The 19,974-nt window shown below is 40.9% G+C and overlaps 1 protein-coding gene across 1 annotated transcript; it reads left to right on the forward strand.

Annotated features, from left to right (window-relative positions):
- Positions 1–3,366: 3,366 nt before the first annotated feature.
- mindy4b (MINDY family member 4B) lies at positions 3,367–19,874 on the forward strand. Its single transcript, XM_012824016.3, has 12 exons — positions 3,367–3,740; positions 3,908–3,932; positions 5,609–5,785; positions 6,930–7,049; positions 7,659–7,756; positions 7,932–8,097; positions 8,226–8,291; positions 8,465–8,535; positions 12,137–12,209; positions 17,146–17,322; positions 17,606–17,786; positions 18,228–19,874. Exons 1-12 carry the CDS (start codon positions 3,619–3,621, stop codon positions 18,368–18,370), a joined length of 1,419 nt encoding a protein of 472 aa, XP_012679470.2. The 5' UTR covers positions 3,367–3,618; the 3' UTR covers positions 18,371–19,874.
- Positions 19,875–19,974: the final 100 nt, after the last annotated feature.

Here is a 19,974-nt window from a genome sequence, read left to right on the forward strand (position 1 = left end):
AAATTCAAGAATGTAAAAAGTATTCTGGATAGATAGCTCCTTTTCATGATTCTTCTACTGCTTACAAACTTTTTATTCTCATTACTAGGTGATGTTGGCAAAGTGAGTAGACACAACAAAATGATCCTGCTTTAACTTAGTTACAGTTTCAGTCAGTGACGACTTGATTTTATTCGGCTATTTATCACAGAGCCATCCAACCACTCTGTCAGACTCATGTTCCTTACCTTTGCCACGCACAGCCTCAACATCCTGCTGATACACCTGGCTAGATTCCAGTCTCCCTTCCAGGAGGCCGAAGAATCTGACCTGACCAATCTCCTGTACTGACTTGCCAGCTTTTGTCTTGTGTGGTTTCTTTTTCTTTCTACCTGAAGCCGCTTCCCCCCCCTGAACGACATCAGAAACTGGGCTATTAGTGCTCCTCAATGCGAGCCCAGGAGGCGTCAGTTATTCCTTTTGTCTGTGCTGAAAGAAGAAGGAACATCAGACCCTCTTAAGCCTTATCTCTTATATGTCCCCACATTTCCAAATGGCCACAGAACAAAACCTAGGAACATTGCCTGTAGCCTCAGTGGGTAAACTATCTTAAAATGTCAGACGGTGGGGGGCAGATTGGGTGGGTGGATGGAGAGAGATTAGGTCAGGTGTGTTGACATCGTGCATCTTGTTAACTGCAATGTTAAGTGACAGCTCAGTGTCAATGTTTAAAATGGCTGCTTAAAAGGATCAAATTATTTACTTTCTTGCTTTTTGAAAGTCTTCTTCTACCTCTATTGGTCTTTTGCTTCTACTATCACAATGAAAGATATGATGGAGCAGGTTTTACCATTAAGGAATATTTACTAAAGGAATATTTGTATTTTATTTTTCTCTTAGTTTAATTCTTTATGGATGTTGATTGAATTTAACATTGTTTGTTTAAGTCACTATAAGGGGACATGTCAGAGCAATTGTAATTCTTGTCAAAATGTTTTATCTCATTTAAAGTTTTTTGATCCTGGCAAGTGAATAGAAGGCAATGGACCAGAATAATGTAGGTACCTTATCTTGTGGGTGCAATTGTGCAATTGTGCGTTCCATTTTTGCGGTATATTAATACTCTCCTCACGAGGGCCACAAAGATAATGTTGGTAATATCCTGACCACAGCACCAATAAAATGTTGGTGATCTCACCCAATTGGATAGACATCAACTATTCAGCACAACGGTGGTGTGTGTGTGTGTGTGTGTGTGTGTGTGTGTGTGTGTGTGTGTGTGTGCGTGTGGGGGGGGGGAGTCAGAGAGAGAGAGTGTGTGTGTTCAAGCGTGCATGCTCGATTATGTGCTGTCAGGTACGCGCCAGAAAGAATGTGTGTGTGTTTCTTTGTTCATTCTCCCTAGTTCCGCGTGCATGTGTGTGTACGGTCATGTGAGATCAGACAAAGAAACTAGCCGATATGAAGCGCGAAATTTGAGGTTTCTCTGTATGTGTGGCTATGTTGAAGGCCAAAGTATAGGTAGTCTGTGTGATTATGGTGCCAAGTTAAGAGAGGAAAATTGTTGGTAAGGCATGCAAGATCCTATGTCTCTGGGGAGTGTAACTAACATTAACATTAGCGAAGCCAGCTACTTAATAACCTAAGTATGAAAATAAATCCCAACAGTCAAGTTCAGTGAACAAATCAAATCAGCAAATGAACACTGCAATAGCAAAAGTTAAACAGTCCATTGCTTAGCCATGTAAATGTCTATGCTAGGTTAGCTAGATGTACGCCCAGTTATTATATCGAACTTATTAGTCCTTGGGGGAAAGGGGTTACTGTCTGATGTTTGTTGAGCCAGGCTGAAGAGTTTGTGGGTGAGCCTGGTTGAAAGGATTGTAGCTCTGATGTTGAGTGTCGTTGTTGCTGAGCTGTACAGGTCGGAGGAACCAGTTGCTCCTTTTGCTAAGCTTGCAGAGTTTGCGGAGTGGCCCACTCATATCAATGGAACATTCTGCAGAATTCTGAAGAGCCGTACAATAAATATGCATATCCAATGACAGGCATAGCACATTTATGATATATAACCAAATAAAATCATTTTACCAGCTCTGTTTCAGGGGAAAACTCTGTTGCTCTTATAACTGCAGTGATATTCGCTTTCAGTGGTTTGGGGTTTGTCTCAGTTGATGACAACACAGAGCACAATGGACAGGTGCTCCTCCCACAAGCAAAGAAATTCACCCTTGGAAAATGTTTGGTATCCATTATCCCTCATGCATATTCATCAGAGATAAGTTTAAAAAACCCAGCATTGCTCTGATGCGCAATCTGGCATTTCAAGGGCTCCAAGGCCCCCCAGCATACCTTGTCTTGTATGCTTTCTGCAACTCCTTAGAGAACGTTTTGGTCCAGGTATTGCAACAGGACTCCCAGATCACAGTAAGTCTAATTTAACCTCTGTATTATGGACACTTTCATGTTGCAGCATGAGTATGTGTGAACTGCCAAGATTTCACAAAATTGTAAATAAATTTGTAAAATAGTCTGAAGTGCCTTCAATACTTCTTGTCAACAGTTTAAAGTTAATTTAATTGACGGGCAACAAGCAAAGCAATGAGCAAAATCCTTCACGCATGAATTGAAACTATTGTGTGGTGTGTGGTACTGCAGTGACCCACCCATGTTTGCCTTTAGGATCTTGCCCATACTATTAAATTAGCAAATTCTGCCAAATTATTAAATTTGCTTTAGTTCATGCAGGACGGACTTGTTGCTAGTAGCTCTGCTGGCTGCCAGTCATTGGAATTGGGGCCATATGTGTAGGAGGGAATTAAAGGGGTTTAGCCTGTGAACAACGCATACAATGTGAAACAGAGAGAATCATTTATTAGACAAACTAAAGAAAGAAAAGGGAAAGGAAGGACAATTACAAGCTTAAGGTACATTTCTTACCATGTAAAGGACAAAAAAATTAAATATTCAGTAATAATACATTCTTGCACATGCAGACTGCAGAGCGACATTGGTAAAGACATCTCATCTTTTGCCCTGTATAGTTTTAAATTAGAGAAAAACATAAAACATACTGCATGCCTAAGGATAAGGTATAAGAAAAGATTTGTCAAAAATGACCGAAAGTATACAAACAGAAAAAGACTTCTGTATACAAGTCTACAGAGAACCATAACAGAAATCATGCTGAACTTTGTAAAACATATAGATACAGATAAAAGGTCTGGACTAATTTGGTCCACACGTAATGTTTTACAGGACTTTGATTGTGCGGTTGAGTACGGCATAATCTGATTTGACAGTGCCTGAGGTATTCGGAGAATTCTAGACGGTATACTACCGTGAATGATTATCTATTCCCGTTTGTAAACATAGCGATTTATGAGCTTGAAACTCTCCGATATGGCAAATTCGTGCATAGTGGCAACAAGGCAAAACTCTCAGTATTGTTAAGCATATACCAAAACTGAAACAGTTACAATGTGGATCATTTGGGTCAACCAGTAAACAGCAAGCTTACGTTTCATCAATCCGTCTTCGTTACACAGTCCTCCAAACAAACGGTATTTTGTCTGAGACATGAATAAACGCTGATTGTTTAGAACAACCTTTACAGCAAGCGAATTTCATCTCGTGTAGATGGAAGAAGACACGGACAACACAGACATACACAAACGAAAAGATGTCAATTCTGAATTGGAGGAAATTCTTCGTCATATAGCAGACCTGGACAAACGGAGAGCGCTCTTCAACGCGCGAGGGTAAAGTGTTAAACCAGAAACATTGTTTTGCTCACTGCAGTTATTGCAACTTAATTAATTGCATGTCACTGGTGATTTGGGGTTAACCTTTAAAATGTCAAACATTTATTCTCGACCATATAAAGTGGTTCAATCAATCAATTTACACAAGTATATTTGCGTCTTAGGTTGGAATTGAAAACCTTTGCTAAGGTAAGTCAGAATTTTATCCATCACATTTTTAATGCCACGTAGCTGCGTAATGTCCTTCCTGCTAAGGATAAATTAATCATAACATTCTCAGGTGTCATTGACTGTATCAGACACAGTTGTGTCACACACAGTTGTATTAGAGAAGGCCATTGGTGTGTTTTGTTTTCTCACCCATTGAGTGGTTACCCATTTGCTTACTGACATAGAACCTGATATGTGTTGGTGCCGTTTGGGTCCAGAGAGTTATAGGAGGTGTGTAGTTTTGCATCTTTCTCTCTGTGTGTGTGTGTGTGTGTGTGTGTGTGAGAGAGAGAGAGAGAGAGAGAGAGAGTGAGAGAGAGAGAGAGAGAGAGAGAGAAAGAGAGAGAGAGAGAGAATGTGTGTGTCTGACAACTAGCCAGCTCCATGTTTTAGAGTTGCATTTGAGAGTTGGTGAGGTGTCTTAGATCCTGTAATGACAGACTACCAAGCACTTCTGCAGACCATTAGAGCTTTGCAGCCCATCAGGCTAGGATACATTGAACTCCTTCAGGAAGAGGTGAAGAGGAATCGGGATGTGAGTAGCAAAGGATTCTTCCATATCAAGGGGCATTTGCATGAAATTACAGAATTTTTTTCATTAAATAACTTATTTATTAAAGGGGTTTTAATAAGTCTTCTAAGAATGCAATGCACTTGTTATTTATCTCCCACTGATATGTGTGGAAGAGCACTGTGTATGCTGTGTTTAAAATAAATACTGTTTTAATGTTGGTGTGGATTCTGGTGGGAGTGGAACTTTTGCAACAAAGTCTACAATGAATTCTGTTTGTAAATTCTGCTAAACATTTGACCTCTGACCAGTCTGACTTTGTGTATATAATCTGTATGTAAGTGGTGATATAATACATGTAAAGCAAACTGCATTCACCTACATTTTAGCATTCAGGCGTCTGCCCTCATGCATTTCTCTCCTTTGTGATAGCCATATGAATCATCAAGGGTAAAGACATTGCTTATTTAATGTCCACTGGATTCTCGTCTCGTCTGTCTGATCATCTTTGTTCTCTCAAATCAAGATTCACAATATAAAAAAAATCGTTATTTCTTTCACTTAAAGTCTAAGTATACCCCAGCTCTGAGCCTGACCCCACCCACTCTTTAGTATTATTTTGAAGAATGCTAAAGAGTGGGCAAAGGCTGGGCTGGGAGGGGCTGAGAGTTCACTAGATTCTTAGTCTATGACGTCGATATGTACAAACCGGACAGATCTATGTCAGCATTGCCCTTTCATGATTCTAAACAGTAGATAGCATGTTGCGCTTTTTTAACCCAGAAAAACACAGATTTTTACAAGAATAGTAATCTGGTCAATATTAATATGGTCAATAGTCATACTAGTTTAGTTTACAGCTAAAAAAATGAACACATTTAAGTGTACAATTACTAACTTCACACAGGGTGAGATGAGAAGAACTTTTTGGTATTAATGTCACTGTTTCCAGTGTATTCAGGTTGACAGCCATGCTCTCTTCCTAACTCTGTTTCCAGTGTATTCAGGTTGACAGCCCTGCTCTCTTCCTAACTCTGTTTCCAGTGTATTCAGGTTGACAGCCCTGCTCTCTTCCTAACTCTGTTTCCAGTGTATTCAGGTTGACAGCCCTGCTCTCTTCCTAACTCTGTTTCCTCCCCTCCAGAGGCCACCTGAGCGTTATAACGCAGAAGAGGATGCAGAGGATGTTTCCGGATCTGCATCTGCCACCAAGCCTTTGCGTGCTCAGGCCCACCAGCTCACAGTGCCTTACTCCATCCCCCGAGCATTGGCTGTGCACCCAAGTCTGGGAGGAAAGCCTGTGTCCCCAGAGCTTGCTGTGGTGAGTCCTGCAATATGAGCTGGATATCTGATACCAGACTCCAGTCCAGTGCTACACTCTCACTGTGAGTCATTGCTAGAACAGATATGGACATTTCTGCGCTCCTGTGGGTGTTTGGCTGTGCGTTGTGTTTGTTTTCATGCACATACTGTACATCTGTGTCTCTGTGTAACAGTTTGGGGGATAATGTGGTGTGTGTGTGTGTGTGTGTGTGTGTGTGTGTGTGTGTGTGTGTGTGTGTGTGTGTGTGTGGGTGTGTGGGTGTGTGTGTGTGTGGGTCAACCCCCAATCCAAGAGCTAAACACCTGGCATTATGCAGCCCCTTCATTTATTCATGAATCTCTTAAGCAACGGAGTTAAGCATTGACTTAGTGAGTGTATTGTAGGGAAAACAAAGCTAAGATTTAACGCCTAACTGCTGATTGAAGTATTTAAGTGCTTGTTGCATGTGCAGTTGCCTTTTTGCTCAATTGTGTCTGTGCCTATGTTTGTTGCTATGAATGTGTATTTATTTTCTCTTGAGGATTATATTCTCTGTAGTTGAAAGCACCAGTAAACAGGTTTTTACAATTGAGGTACAGTATGTGTTTCTAGATAGCTAGTTTTTGTAACAACTTCAAATTAATGTTGATAGTATACGTTCATGTGAAGGGCAGATAAACACACCTGTCATTCCCACAGCCACCCAAGCTATCCACTGAAAAGAAAGCTTTTACAGTATGACAGTCAGTTGGCAGGCAAGCTAGCTTTTCTCAATGCTCAGTGACAAAAAACTCCATAATTCCTATTTAACCCTATGTATCCTGTTTTAGCATTCTAACCAGTCTAGCCTTTTAAATGCGAGTGTCTTTTCTGATGTACACTCAAGTTGTGACTGCATACCTCAGTTATGACAGTTACCTCCTACTTCATTTGGATTAATTTAACAATTGAATACTGTATTCAACATTACTTACACTTGATGTGATATTCATGGTTTGTTCGTGTTAACCTAATGCTTGGAGAACCTATCCGTAAAGTGTTACCTGGAGATTGTGAAAATGGACTGACATCATGGTCATATGCCTCATTCAAAATAACAAAATTGGTAAAGCTTTTGGTTTTGTTTGTTTGTTTGTTTGTTTGTTTGTATCCTAACATGCAGAGTCTTAGGAAGACTTTGTTTGGCAATGTGTTTCATATCTTCAACTACGAGTGGAAGAAATCTTGCTTCAAATTCAGAGAGCCCTACTCAGCTCTGTCATATGCTTTGGAGGCTGAACGGGTAAGCAGGCATAGGTGTCAGACGAGTGGTTTGTGTGCAGACCTGAAACAACCTTGTTTTTCTGCAAAGGAGTTCAAAAGTCAGAAGGGTTTGAGGCTCACAACGAAGTGAGGTAACCAGGTTAGCCATAAGGAACAGGACAGCCTGTTATATTTACGTACAGTACCAGTCAAAAGTTTGGACACACCTTCTCATTTTTTGAGAAGGGTTTTCTTTACTTTTATTATTTTCTACATGCTAGATAACACTTTTTTGTTTAGTACATCATTCCATATATGTTCTTTCATAGTTAAAATGTCTTCAGTATTAATCTACAATGTAGAAAATAATAAAAGTAAAGAAAACACTTTTGACTGGTACTGTATATAATGGGCCATTGTTCTAACCTTCTGCCCCATCAATCAGGTTTTGTGGGGGGAAACCCACCATAATCATTGCTCATGACTACTGAGAAAATCATGTTTTGATGTGCACAGTGTAGAACCATTTTTATATTTTTAGCAATAAACTTTACCAGTAAATAAGCTCTGGTAATGATGATAGTGATTGCCTAATGTGTTTACTCCCATATTGACATGTAAGGGTGTGAAGAGACAGTTTCTCTTATAGGGTGGCGCCCGAGCAATTCAGATGGTGGTCCAGGCAAACATAATCAAATATCTCCTGTTTTCACGGAAGGCCGATTCTGACTGCTATGGCATGCAGAGGTGAGATGACTAATCCAAATCTCTGAAGGCCGGCTGTGCGAGTGCACGCATATGTGTGTTTTGTTTTCTGGTTCACTTCAATAGCGTACAGTGTGGTAGACATATATCTAACAACATTGTCATGCCTTGCCCCTTTCTCTATACATTCCACACATCATCTCTCTGTGTGTCTCAGTCTGGAAGAGGTGGATGAGAAAGAGCAGGAGCATGCTCTGGCTTCAGCTCTGGCAGATATATTGTGGACAGCCGGAGATGAACAGGCTGCCACTGTCACCCTGGTAACATCCGATCGCTGTTTCACTCCAGTCTTGGACTACAAATCTGACAGTTTCACAGAGAGGGTACTGACACTTCAACCTCTCACATTTCTGTTCTTCTCAACACATTTGGAGAGCTTTCAAAGTTGTGCCAGTCAGTTGCAGCGCTCTAGGATCTAGGAAGCGTCAGTTTCGTTTGCTCTTTTCTGCAGCTACAGCTCTTCAACTTTCTTAGAAAAGAAGACACTCAAAGGTTCATCTATGAGCATATTCAATGTGTGAGTTGATTGTAATGCCATCTCTTGTATAGCATTTCACATAAATATGGATTTTTTTTTGTCTTGTTTATAATCTTCCTGTTCTGTGTGCATAGTACATCTAGTATAGATAATTTATAAATAACAATATAGATACTTTTGGTTAGAGACTTTGTTTCATTTGCACCTTGCAGTTTAAAGAGGAGGGAAGCCATGGAGTCATCCTCTTCCTCTACAGCCTGATTTTGACCAGGACTATTGATAGGTAGGTGTCATGGTTTGGTTTTTTGTTTGCTCAGTTTCATGATTTAGTTTGTTTACTTCCTTGGTTGCCATTTGTTTTTGGGGCAAACAGTGGGAGGTGTCGATAAGATAATATAACGTCCAAAACCTACCCATCTGATACAGTTTAGGCTACAATTGCAAGTTTGCAACAAAATTATTCTAATTTGCAATCAAACGTTTGTCAAATTGTTCTGCTCAGGAACTATACATGTGGAAAGAAGCTATTGTTTTGTCCAATCTTGTATCAGAGGGCAAATGTTGACTTTGGTGTCCGAGGGTGTCATTTGAATCACATTACTCCACAGACATGAGCCTAGCATATGTAAATAAGTAAATAAGTAATTACGTAAGCTTGCACGCTGCTCCAGTGACTATCCAAAAACACAGCAAACCTTAATGATAATGAACTCTTACCTTTATATGGTCCACTGAAAGTTATCCACATATCACACATTGGGGTCCACTGTTATTTCAGTTATGAAGCATAATGTAGACGGCTAGACATGATGAACTCCATAGCTAGAAATAGCCTGACCAGAGTTGCTATTGTCAGACATTTTACATCAAATCTGACTCAGGGGGACTGGCCTCTCTTCATCACTGAGGGCCTGCACCTTTTTATTTCCCTTCCCTGTTAGCTCCTCTAACTGTTTTTGAGATAGCTGATGACAAACCTCTTCATCTTGCTTTTTGATCTGTGCCTGGCCCTTTTGATGGAGTTCAACATGGTGTCCATGTATTCAAGTAGACCTCTTCCTGAATGATACTCTCAACAACTGATCAGTTTCAGGAGTCGCCAGAGGTCTAATTGCTTGTCTATGTATGTCAGGGGGTTGTCATCATCCCCTAGTTTCTCCATGGTCAGTGTGGAAGGATAAATGTTCATTTTAGATGTTTTTGTCAGTGCTTTCCAGGCCACTGGTCTGAATCGGGTCCAGACCATAGGTCAAGACATTTTTCCGCTTCTGTGTGTTTGGGTGTCTTGTTTCAATTATTCCCAAACATTTCTCGTCTACCCCTTCCATTGCCTCATCCTCCTCTTCATCAGGTTGGTATCCCTGCTCTCTCTTTCCGCCCCTATTCCTCTCAACGCTTCATTTTTTGACAAAGGGTGCTTCTTCTGGAAGAGGACACACAGGTGACTGGACTGTCTCCTGATTGCTCTCTTGTGGTCCAGATGGGGGAGCTGTGGGCGGTCAGGCCTTCTTCCCATCTCTTCATTGTTACTTCTTTGAACTTTCTTACCCTTTCATTGTTTTCTCTTACTACAGCTCATGTTTCTTCCCTTCCCTTCCCTTGTTCTAATTCTTCTCCCACTTCTATGTCTCCTTTAACTGGGAACTGCCCTGGAGCCATTTCTTCCGTTTTCCTCTTTTGGGCTTCCTCTTTCATTTTAGCTTTTTCAACTGCTTTTTTAACTTTCATTCTCCTCTTGATCCCTTCTTCTAGTTCCCTTTTAAAAAGTTTCAGCACTTCTTTCTGATTTCTTCTTTTGTTCTCCCTATCTTTGCTTATGCCCTTGGGTTTTTGTTATCTTATCTTAACTTCCTTTGTTTGCTGCACGAACGGGTCCAAGGACCCTTCTTTCGGCCACTTTGTTTGGTCTTTCAGTTCTCTTCTGCCACTTTTTGCTACATCGTCTGATACCCAGCTCAGCTGCAGGTTTCACTTAGTGACTATCTCTATTGGAGTTAAGTGGCCCTGTGTTTGCCCTGGCTGTACTGGCATCTCTATGGCTGTTGGTCCATCTGCTATAATCAGATGAGCCTATTTTAATGTTTTCCCCTTGACTCTTCTACGCAGATATCTTCCTCTGGTACTCCACCTTACTTCTCTACACGTTACTGATATGGCTAGATGGGGGTTCTCAATTTGCCTCCCTGTCAATTGTTCCCCTCCTCTCTCTCTCTCTCTCTCTCTCTCTCTCTCTCTCTCTCTCTCTCTTTGTGTGTGTGTGTGTGTTTCCCTCTCTCTTTTTCCCCCTTGTGTGTGTGTGTGCGTGTGTGTGTGTGTGTGTGTATGTGTGTGTCTCCCTGTCAATCCCTCCCCTCTTTTCCCGCACTCTCCATGTGTGTGTGTGTGTGTTTCCCACTCTTTTTTTCTCCCCTTGTATGTGTTATGTGTGTGTATGTGTGTGTGTGTGTGCTCTCACACACTCCAACATTCTCTGTACATCTGTCCTCCTACCGTGTCATTTGAGGTTCGTGCACTGCCCCATGGAGTTCCTAATGAATAAATGTTCCGGTCGGCCGATGTCCAGCCTCTTCCAACGTCGGCCGACATCAAGCCTCCTCCAGGGTCGATCGACACCAGCCCAACCACCGGATGAGATTCGGTCGACCTCCTGCCTGGCCTCCACAGGGGTTCCATCTTTACCGCCGGCCTCCTGCCCGACCCATGGAGGGGTTCCGCCTTCACCACGGGCCTTCTGTCCAGCTTCCAGAGGGGTTCCGTCTTTAACACAAGCCTCCTGCCTGGCTTCCTATGGGTCTCTACCTCCTGACCGGTGCCCGGATGGGTTCTTTCTTAGGCAGCAGCCCCATCTGTCTGCCCTGCCTCCGGGTAGTCCACTTGAGCGCTCCCGCCGGTCTGTTCTGCTGCAGTGTCATCTTTGTGTCTTTGTCTCCGCCCCTCACCTTATCCTGTTTATCTCATTAACTAGATTGGTTATTGTCTGCTTTGATTTCACCTACCCCTCATTGTGTTTAACCAATGATGTTTCCCCTGTTTGGTTCCGCTTGTGTATTTAAGCCCAAATCCCTGTTCTTGTTCTATCATTGATCGTTGTTTGTGTTACATTCATGCTGTGATCCTGTTTTTTCCAGGAAGTACCTATGTGTTTGCCTTTTGTTATGAAAATCGTCCTTTTATTATATTCACTCACTTCGTCGCGTGTTGTTTATTGAGATCTGCTTCCACAAGAGGAAGGCTGGTTTGTTCTGATTTTTTGGACAAGTGTAGTTGGTTCCAGAAGGGTCTTCCTTTCTGCCAAATTATTTGTGTTTTGTGAAAATTCACTCAAGTTTCCTATGGACTCTGGAGTTGTATATAAGTATATTTATTCAACAACAACAAGCTTGTAGGGCTCTCCTACGTCCTGGCAGGCCATAGAGAGGCACGGGCACACTCTCAGACTGCAGCAGACGAGAGAAAATCCAAATTAAACACATCACACAAGGTTTATATAGAAATGCATGCATGAGAAAACTGCAGGGCAGGGCTTTGTTTTGGTGAAACACTATGTAAAGTGCCAGAAGCACTATGTCTCTAATCTGTCTCAAATTGTAGCTTTCTTCTGGCACATAGCTTTAGCTACATCCTTATTGAAGATTGTTTGTAACGTAACTTTATATATGTGTGTGTGTCATACAATCCATAAATGAATCCATAAATGTATAAATGAAGGAGTTTCAGAAGAATGATGCCTGTGGTATCTGAATATCTGTTTAAGACACCCGGCATTCAATTCTATTTAACAACACATGCATGTGTCATCGCCTTCCAGCTCAGGGTCACAAGTAGTTGCATACCTTGCAGAAAACATTTGCCACTAAACTCATATTTAATCTCCTTTAAAAAAGGTTGAGGGAAGACCTGGATAAAACCACCACTCATCTACTACAGCAAAGCTTGGGGAACTTCGTATGTCGACAGGTAAGAAAAATGTATAATTGTTGTAGTTCTGTATTAATATGTTAGCCTAGGCTATCATGAAGTAATTTAATTATTAAATAACGTAACATGGCCAGCAAAGGGATTGTTTGGGATTCTTGTGAGAATCTGTCTTCAAGTAATACAAATTCCTCCGGACTACAAATAATGATGTAACTCTAAAGTCATGACAAACACACAGTATTCCCAGTGGTTTCGTCTTATGGGATCAATTGAAACCACAGCACTTCTTCTTCAGTCAGCAGCTAGTCATATGCCACACATAACATACAAACATTATGATGGGATAAACAAACTAACTAACCAACACTGTCAATGTCATTTTCCCACATGTTAGATAAATCCATTTGGTTCCGGAAAAGAGGGAGAGCTTAGTATCTGTTGAATTGGCACCAACTCTGACTAAAGTCTGTAAATAATTGACAGTACATACAAATGAGAAGCTGACAGACAATTCAAACTGCTAGCTAGCAGTTCAGTGTTATGTTTTACATAATTGCCTCCAATGCCAATTTGTTGGTGCTGAAGATAAAACATTACTAAAGAAAATAATCTGATTTTATAAGAAGTCATGATTAGGACCCATTTGGAAGCTTGGATGCAAGATGTCAGAGGCTCAAGCTCAAGCTACACTCAAGCTTTTGAGCGAGCTGATAGGTAAATCTTTATTGTCAACTAATGGGCTTGCTATTACCTCAAAAGGTATTTTGAGAGAGGCTGGACTGACGCTAGCTGGTTAACATGCTAATTAGTAGTTATCTTACAGTAAAACAGTAAATAGGTATTTTTGACATTATGCCAAAACTGTTATTTTCTCACATTCTGTTGAGAATTACTTACATTTTGAATGTTTTAAACTAACATTCTTTGCATATAGCACCTTTAAACAATTACATCATTTTGTAGATTATGTACACTTGGCATAAGTGGTTCATTCAGTAACCATTTAAATATAAATATAATGACTCATTCAAAACTGTAATTCTCTGAATTCTCCGTAAACATGGAACTTTATACATGTTAGTGCAGAGCTAAACCTCAATCTGCTTTACATTAATGATAAAAAATAAATCATTTTCTTAAAGGGCCTTACATACATATTTGATATATTATATATTTACATATATATATATAGGATAAGATGGGGGAGAGGGCATTCAAGTATTAAAACAGTTTAGTGGCTAAACAGTGTGCTCGTAAGGTAACCAAGGGTAAATAGAGTAATGGAACAGAAAACTATGTCGATGGTGGGAATTATTTACATTGCAGGTAAATGCTAGCAGATAGATAGAGTTCGAGACTAGTATCATGAAGTGATTGAGTTTCATCTGATCCGATCCACACCCACGAGTTCTCCATAGTTTTGGTTTTCCCCAGGTTAACCCTCACAATCCACAAATCAACTGCTCAGCCAGTTTGGTGATTTAGTGGGGGCCTCAGTGTTGCCTCTTCTCCTGAGATCTCTAGCCTTCCCGAGTTCTCCAGAGTCCCTCCATCTTATCTAGACCTGAAGGAGTTATTCAGTAAAAAAAAGGGCTATATCACTACCTCCCCATCACCCTTTGACATCGTATTGACCTACTTCCTGGTACAGGTGAGGTACTTCCTTTTCTCTATTTCTGCTCCTGAGACTGTAACTGAGGAGTACATTAAGGACTCACTTGCTGCTGGTATAATCCGTCCTTCCACTTCTCTCGGGGCACTGGCTTCTTCTTCGTAGACAACAAAGATAGAGGCCTTCGTCTTCTAGTTGTGTGGACAGATCATAAAAATGTAGAGTACACTCAACGTGCTAAACGACTGAATCCCTGTCAGGCTCTAAACATTTTAAACCCAATGCTTTCTCAAGACAGTTCCAGTCAAGCAGTCAGCCAGTTCCTTAACCCGTCCTCCCAAGTTCAAAGCTAACTGCTCAAGTACAATAGGGACACCACTGTTAGAGGGATTCTGGTCCAGGGAATGGACCACCTAGTTGTTTTTGTGTGCCAGCAGCTCAGTCTAAGGTTTTACATTGGGTGAATTCTTTAAAACTCACCAGCCATCCAGAGGCAGCTAGAACCCTTGTTTCCTGAAAAGACAATTTTGGTGGCCTAAAATGGAAGCAGATGTCCGCTCCTTTGTTGCTGCCTTTTTTACTTGCGCTCAGAACAAGGCTTCTAGGATGCGCCCTCCAGGTCTGCTATTCCTAAATGTGCCTGTTCTCAGATATCCTTAGATGTTATAAGTGGCCTTCCCCCATCACGGGGCAATACAGTCATTTTGGTGGCGGTTGATCCGTTTTCTAAGGCTAGCCGGTTCCTGCCCATACCCAAACTCCCCACAGCCCAAGAGAGGTCCTGTGTGAGCATGTATTCAGGGTTTATGGTGTACCACAGGATGTTGTTTCAGATTGGGGCCCCCAGTTCTCCTCCCGGTTTTGGCATGCCTTCTGTAGGCTCATTGGGGCAACTGTAAGTCTCTCCTCTGGATTACACCCAGAATCTAATGGCCAAATGGAAAGGGTAAACCAGGATCTCGAGACAACTTTACGATGCCTGGCTTCCACCAATCCCACCACTTGGAGCAAGTATGTTATTTGGGCTGAATATGCACATAACTCTCTGCGCTGTTCTTCTACAAGTTTATCTCCCTTTGCAATTTGGGTATCGACCTCCGTTGTTCCAAGAACAGGAGGCTGAGGTGGGAGTCCCTTCAGCAGAGACATTTGCCTGGTTTACAAGCAAGTCTGGAGGAAGGTGCGGTTAGCCCTACAGCGAGTTGCCAACCAGCAGCAGCTGCAGGCCAACCACAGATGCAGACCCGCTCCACACCTACGGCCCTGTCAGAAGGTTTGGGTTTCTGCCAGGGATCTGCCCCTGCGTGTGGAATCACGCAAACTGGCACCTCGTCTCGTCGTTCTCTCCTTGTTTGAGGGGCACTACTATACCTGGTTGACTGGGAGGGGTATGGCCCCGAGGAGTGGTCTTGGGTCCCAGACAGAAACATCCTGGATCCAGGAATGATACAGGATTTTCATCAGAAACATCCAGACCGGCTAAGACGAAGCGTCAGGAGATGTTCCAAGGGGGGATCCTGTTAGGTTCTGGGGTCACGGGCTGTCCTCTTTACCTAACACCAGAGGGAGCCACTGGGACTTAAGTCTAGATCTGTCTAAACTAATGGACACTTAACTAGCACACCTGGGACTAATTATACGTGCTTAAAAGCCCCATTGTTGTGCTCTGGCTTCACTCAGTCCTGAGGAAGTCACTTAGTGAGTACCTTGTTTCTAAGAGTGTTCATATTTTTAGTGTTTGCCTTGAGTTTGGGGGCTTTCTTGTTTTTTTTTCTCGACTTGACTTTCTTGCCAATTTTTGAGACTGGGCTATTGTTCGTTCAAATTGCCTTATTTCTTGTAGTAAATAAAAAAAATGTCCTGAACAATGAAGCCATCTTGATCGTGGGCGTCCTCCTAACAGACCTAAATAAGTTCCATCGCAGATTTGAAAGTACTAAGGACATTACTCTAGCCTCTAATGGCCAATCCAAGTGCCACCTACCCCACACTGTGTCTCTCAATTCTGCCTCCTGCTTATCTCTCCATCAATAAGCAGGATGTCAACAGGTTGTTCAGAGGACAAAAGGGGAGAAAAGCTCATGTCCAGATCTTGTCTCACCATACCATCCTAAAGCATTGCTATGATCAATTAGCACCAGTTCAACCAATTGCTGGAACTCCCCCAAAAGACTAAACAACACATTACAGCACTAAATGACTACAGACCAGTTTCCCTGACCTCTGTCTGTAGTAATGAAAGTCTTGGAATGCCTGGCCCCAGCCCACCTGAAAGCTATCACAGACATGTCAGACATCTGGACCATCCACACTGGAGTACCACAAGGTTGTGTTCCCTCACCCCTTCTCTTCAGACACTACACTAATGACTGCCTCTCCAGTGAGCTGACTGTGAAGATCCCGAAGCTTGCAGATGACAACACCGTGGTTGGTCTCATAACTGACGGGGATGAGTGATTACTAGATCTCCCATCCACAGTATTGCAGACACTAAATGGAACAAATGTTTAGTCACTCTACCAAAGTATGCTGTTACTAGCTGCGCTGCCTAATTTAGTAGATAATTCTCTGGTAGTGTTGAGGTAGTCAGATATTGCGCATATGTAATACAATTAAATCAAGTTCAGTTATAACTTCGAACCTATTCTTATGTGATTGGTTGAAATGGAAAGACCCATCTGATAGGCTACAGAGAATGCCCTGTAAAAAATAATTATTTATGGATTGAGCCATGTCAGGAGGAAGTAAATAAATAAATGCTGGGATGTTCTCAGATGCAAAGCAGTTTGTAAATGCAGGGTCGTCAGTCTTTTAACAAATATAATATTGGCAAAATATGTTTTTGATGAAAATTGCAAATGTTTTCATACACATATTTTTATGGGTTTCCATTACATTTTTAATTTGTGAAATATTTGTGCATTGTAAATGTGAATCACATGACATTTATATGTGAATGATGAGACAAATCCGGCCCCATATATCCGTTCATGGGAAACGGGAAATATAGTGGCTCTGACTAAGCCATGAAGAATTTCAGTCAATCGACATGTTACTTCAGGAGCACGAAGGGGAGGGTTATAATTTGATTGGCTGTTGAGCTCAAATATCAACAACCTTTCACCAGAATCACAGACTGCATCTTAAAGAGGGAACTCTTTGCACTGACAGAAAAGCCTATGATTTTGTTTGTGGCATTGTATTTGTTCCTTGCATGCAGACTTTGTGCACTGCAAATGCACCCACAAAAATTGGGTCTATAATCTTTATAATGCTAATGTTTTGTCATTCTTAACTGCCGATGCTTCAACCAAGTGTGTTTCTTTCAGTGAGCTCGTTGTCCATCTATATGTCTTCCATCAGGCACTGCTCAACCTTTTGCTTACCGGGCGAGCCAGTCCTAATGTCTTCAATGGGACCCTGTTATATGATGAAAATGGTGACCTGTTGGAGCACCCTCTTCATGGGGTACTGGCTCGCAGTGATGTTGGGTATCTGCACTGGAGCCGAGAGCAGGTTAAACAAGGCAAACTGCCAGCGGTAAGCTCATAAATGACTACACATAACAACCCCTCAAACAAACTGTAACAATATGTTCATTTCAGCCTGAATATCCAACATCTGGTTAACCTCATTTTGATGAGTTTGAGTCTTTCTATTGTCTGTTTATTTAAACAGGCTGAAACATTTTATGAATTTAGACTAATATTCACCCTCTAAGTTAAATCTCATTGGCGTGAACCTGTGCCTCAGTTGGATGTAGCATGATCCAGGCATGATTCAATTTATCTCTGTTGTGGCTGCCTGCTGTGTCCTTTGGCAGGTTGGCAGCATGCTGAAGACGCCCAAACTGCCTGTCTGGGTATGCAGTATCAATGACACCTACAGCATTATTTTCAGTCCACATCCCTCCTTACTCTCTGACTGGAAGATGGAACATCTCTTTAACCTGTATTTCTACAATGGCCAGTCCACCCAGACCAGTACTGCTCTTCTGACCATAGGTACATTATCATAAAGATCGGGTATAACTGGCTCAGGCAAAAGGTTCTTCTTGAGTATTGTAAAGCACCAATACACTCTAAAGAGGATTTATTATTTTATCAGTTATCTGTGAAAAATTTACAATTCAAGCACTAGCAGAGACGGTTTTACATGTCTGCGGAAATCAGTACTGCTGGTTTCTTAACATGTATGATTAGACATTAGAGGTTTAGCCAAAAAATATTCGAACATTGAAAGCTTTAATAGTCAAGTGTGAGTGTGTTGTTGTGTAATGTGTTTTCCTGTATGGGTTAAATCCTTTCTTATTTTTACAGGGATGGGGAGGCGGGTATAATTAAAGTGCCCTTTGTTTTGTTGTTATGTGCTTTCAAAGCTTTTCACTATTACATAAAGTTACCCTTCTAATCAGGCTGTATTTGGAACTTACACGTTTCCTCCAGATACCCATTCACATCACTGGGAGGTGGAGAAAAGGGATGTCCAGGGGGACCCTGAAAAGAGATTCCCGTCTGTAGAGATGACAATCCGTACCAAATGGGAAGGGGCAGCCATTGACTGGAATGGGATAGGGCCTTTCTACTGACAAGGCTATGGCTTCTGTGCTGGTCCTTATTCAGCGCAAAGAATATGAAACAAGCTACATAAAACTGCATGACAGCACATGTGGTATCAAAAGCATGCCAATAATATTTTGTAATTATATTCACAAACATGTTTGTCGTTGTATTTCACCTGGCTCTGACTTTGAAAGCATGCACCAATTGAACAAGACAATTGGCCAGACAAAATTTGGTGTTTTTTTTTGCAAAAACAGTGCTGCAACATTATTATATTATATAAACATTATTTGCAACTACAAACTTTTTAATTGTTTTAATTTGCAGTTAAAGAGAGACAAGTACAAATATCAATGTATTTGTGAATATTTTCTAAGTACAAAATGTTATTGATGGTAATGTCTTAAAGGTTATTAAAGGTACAGTCCATGATTCTAATTCCATAAACCTTTTTGTCAAATTCAACAAATTACTCTTCACGGTCCACTAGCTGTCTCTTTAATGTTTGCGCAACAAACGGTGCTTCAAGAACATGAAAGGGGAAGTGTAATTTGATTGGTTGTTAAGCTCAAATATCAACAACCTTTAACAAAACTCAAACCGAATTGCGGACTGTACCTTTAAATACACACTGTTTTGCAGTAATGAAGTTACATTTTCATCCGCCAGAAAATCTGTCATTGTGTTAAATTGGCCTCTTGTGTATAGCCAAATACATAATGTTGTGTGTAATATAATAATGTATCATTATGTGGGATATTTAAAATCAACCCATTTTTACCCAGGCATTGTCCAGTTGTAACAATAATGGATAATCAGTCCATTAAAACTTTCTTTGCCTATTGTAGGACTAGTTTTCTTAAAGCTTTACCAGAACACCATGGGTGGCACTATGAGGTTGAGAGCTGGTTAAGAACATCAGCATTCATTTTTTACATACTGATTAACTGTGAACCCATTTTTGTGGTTAGGGAAATATTATTTACATATATGAATTAACAAGATATGGTTGTAAATTAACCCATAGTTTGAAAGATAGAATGACAGATTGACCTGAACATTACAGTATTCTTTAAAATCAGATTCAGGGTACATACACATTTTTACCAATACATTTCCATGACTTCTCCATGCCTTTGATGCAAATTGTCATGACTATACATTCTCTAAAACATCTGCGTACATGAAAAATAAGAAGGTTGGTCACTAGAACTAGGTTAAACCTTTGAATACAAAGGTCCCAAAATAACTCAAAAGTTATTATTATTCAGAAGTAATTCATTACTACTGTTTAAAGAAAACTGAATTTAAAATATAAATATTGAAAATGTGTTGACCATACCAGCCCTTCAATATTCTACCTGCAGCACACAAATGACCCTTCAGTATGCTTAAACTTTCGAGGGACAACGTGCCTTAAATTGTAATTAATTTCGCGCTTAATGTCATGTTCAAACACTATATGCACAATTGAATACAAGGCAGGGTAACATAATTTGTAAGTAGTTTATTTCACTTTTAATGAGAGCTATGTGTTGAATGTCAGATGAATGTCTACTTTGATGCTAACTTCACCACAGCCAAGTGATGTGACTGATATGTTTGAACATAAAGTATTGTTTAACCAATA

This window comes from Clupea harengus, chromosome 9 (assembly GCF_900700415.2).
Source record: "Clupea harengus chromosome 9, Ch_v2.0.2, whole genome shotgun sequence".
NCBI lineage: Eukaryota > Metazoa > Chordata > Actinopteri > Clupeiformes > Clupeidae > Clupea > Clupea harengus.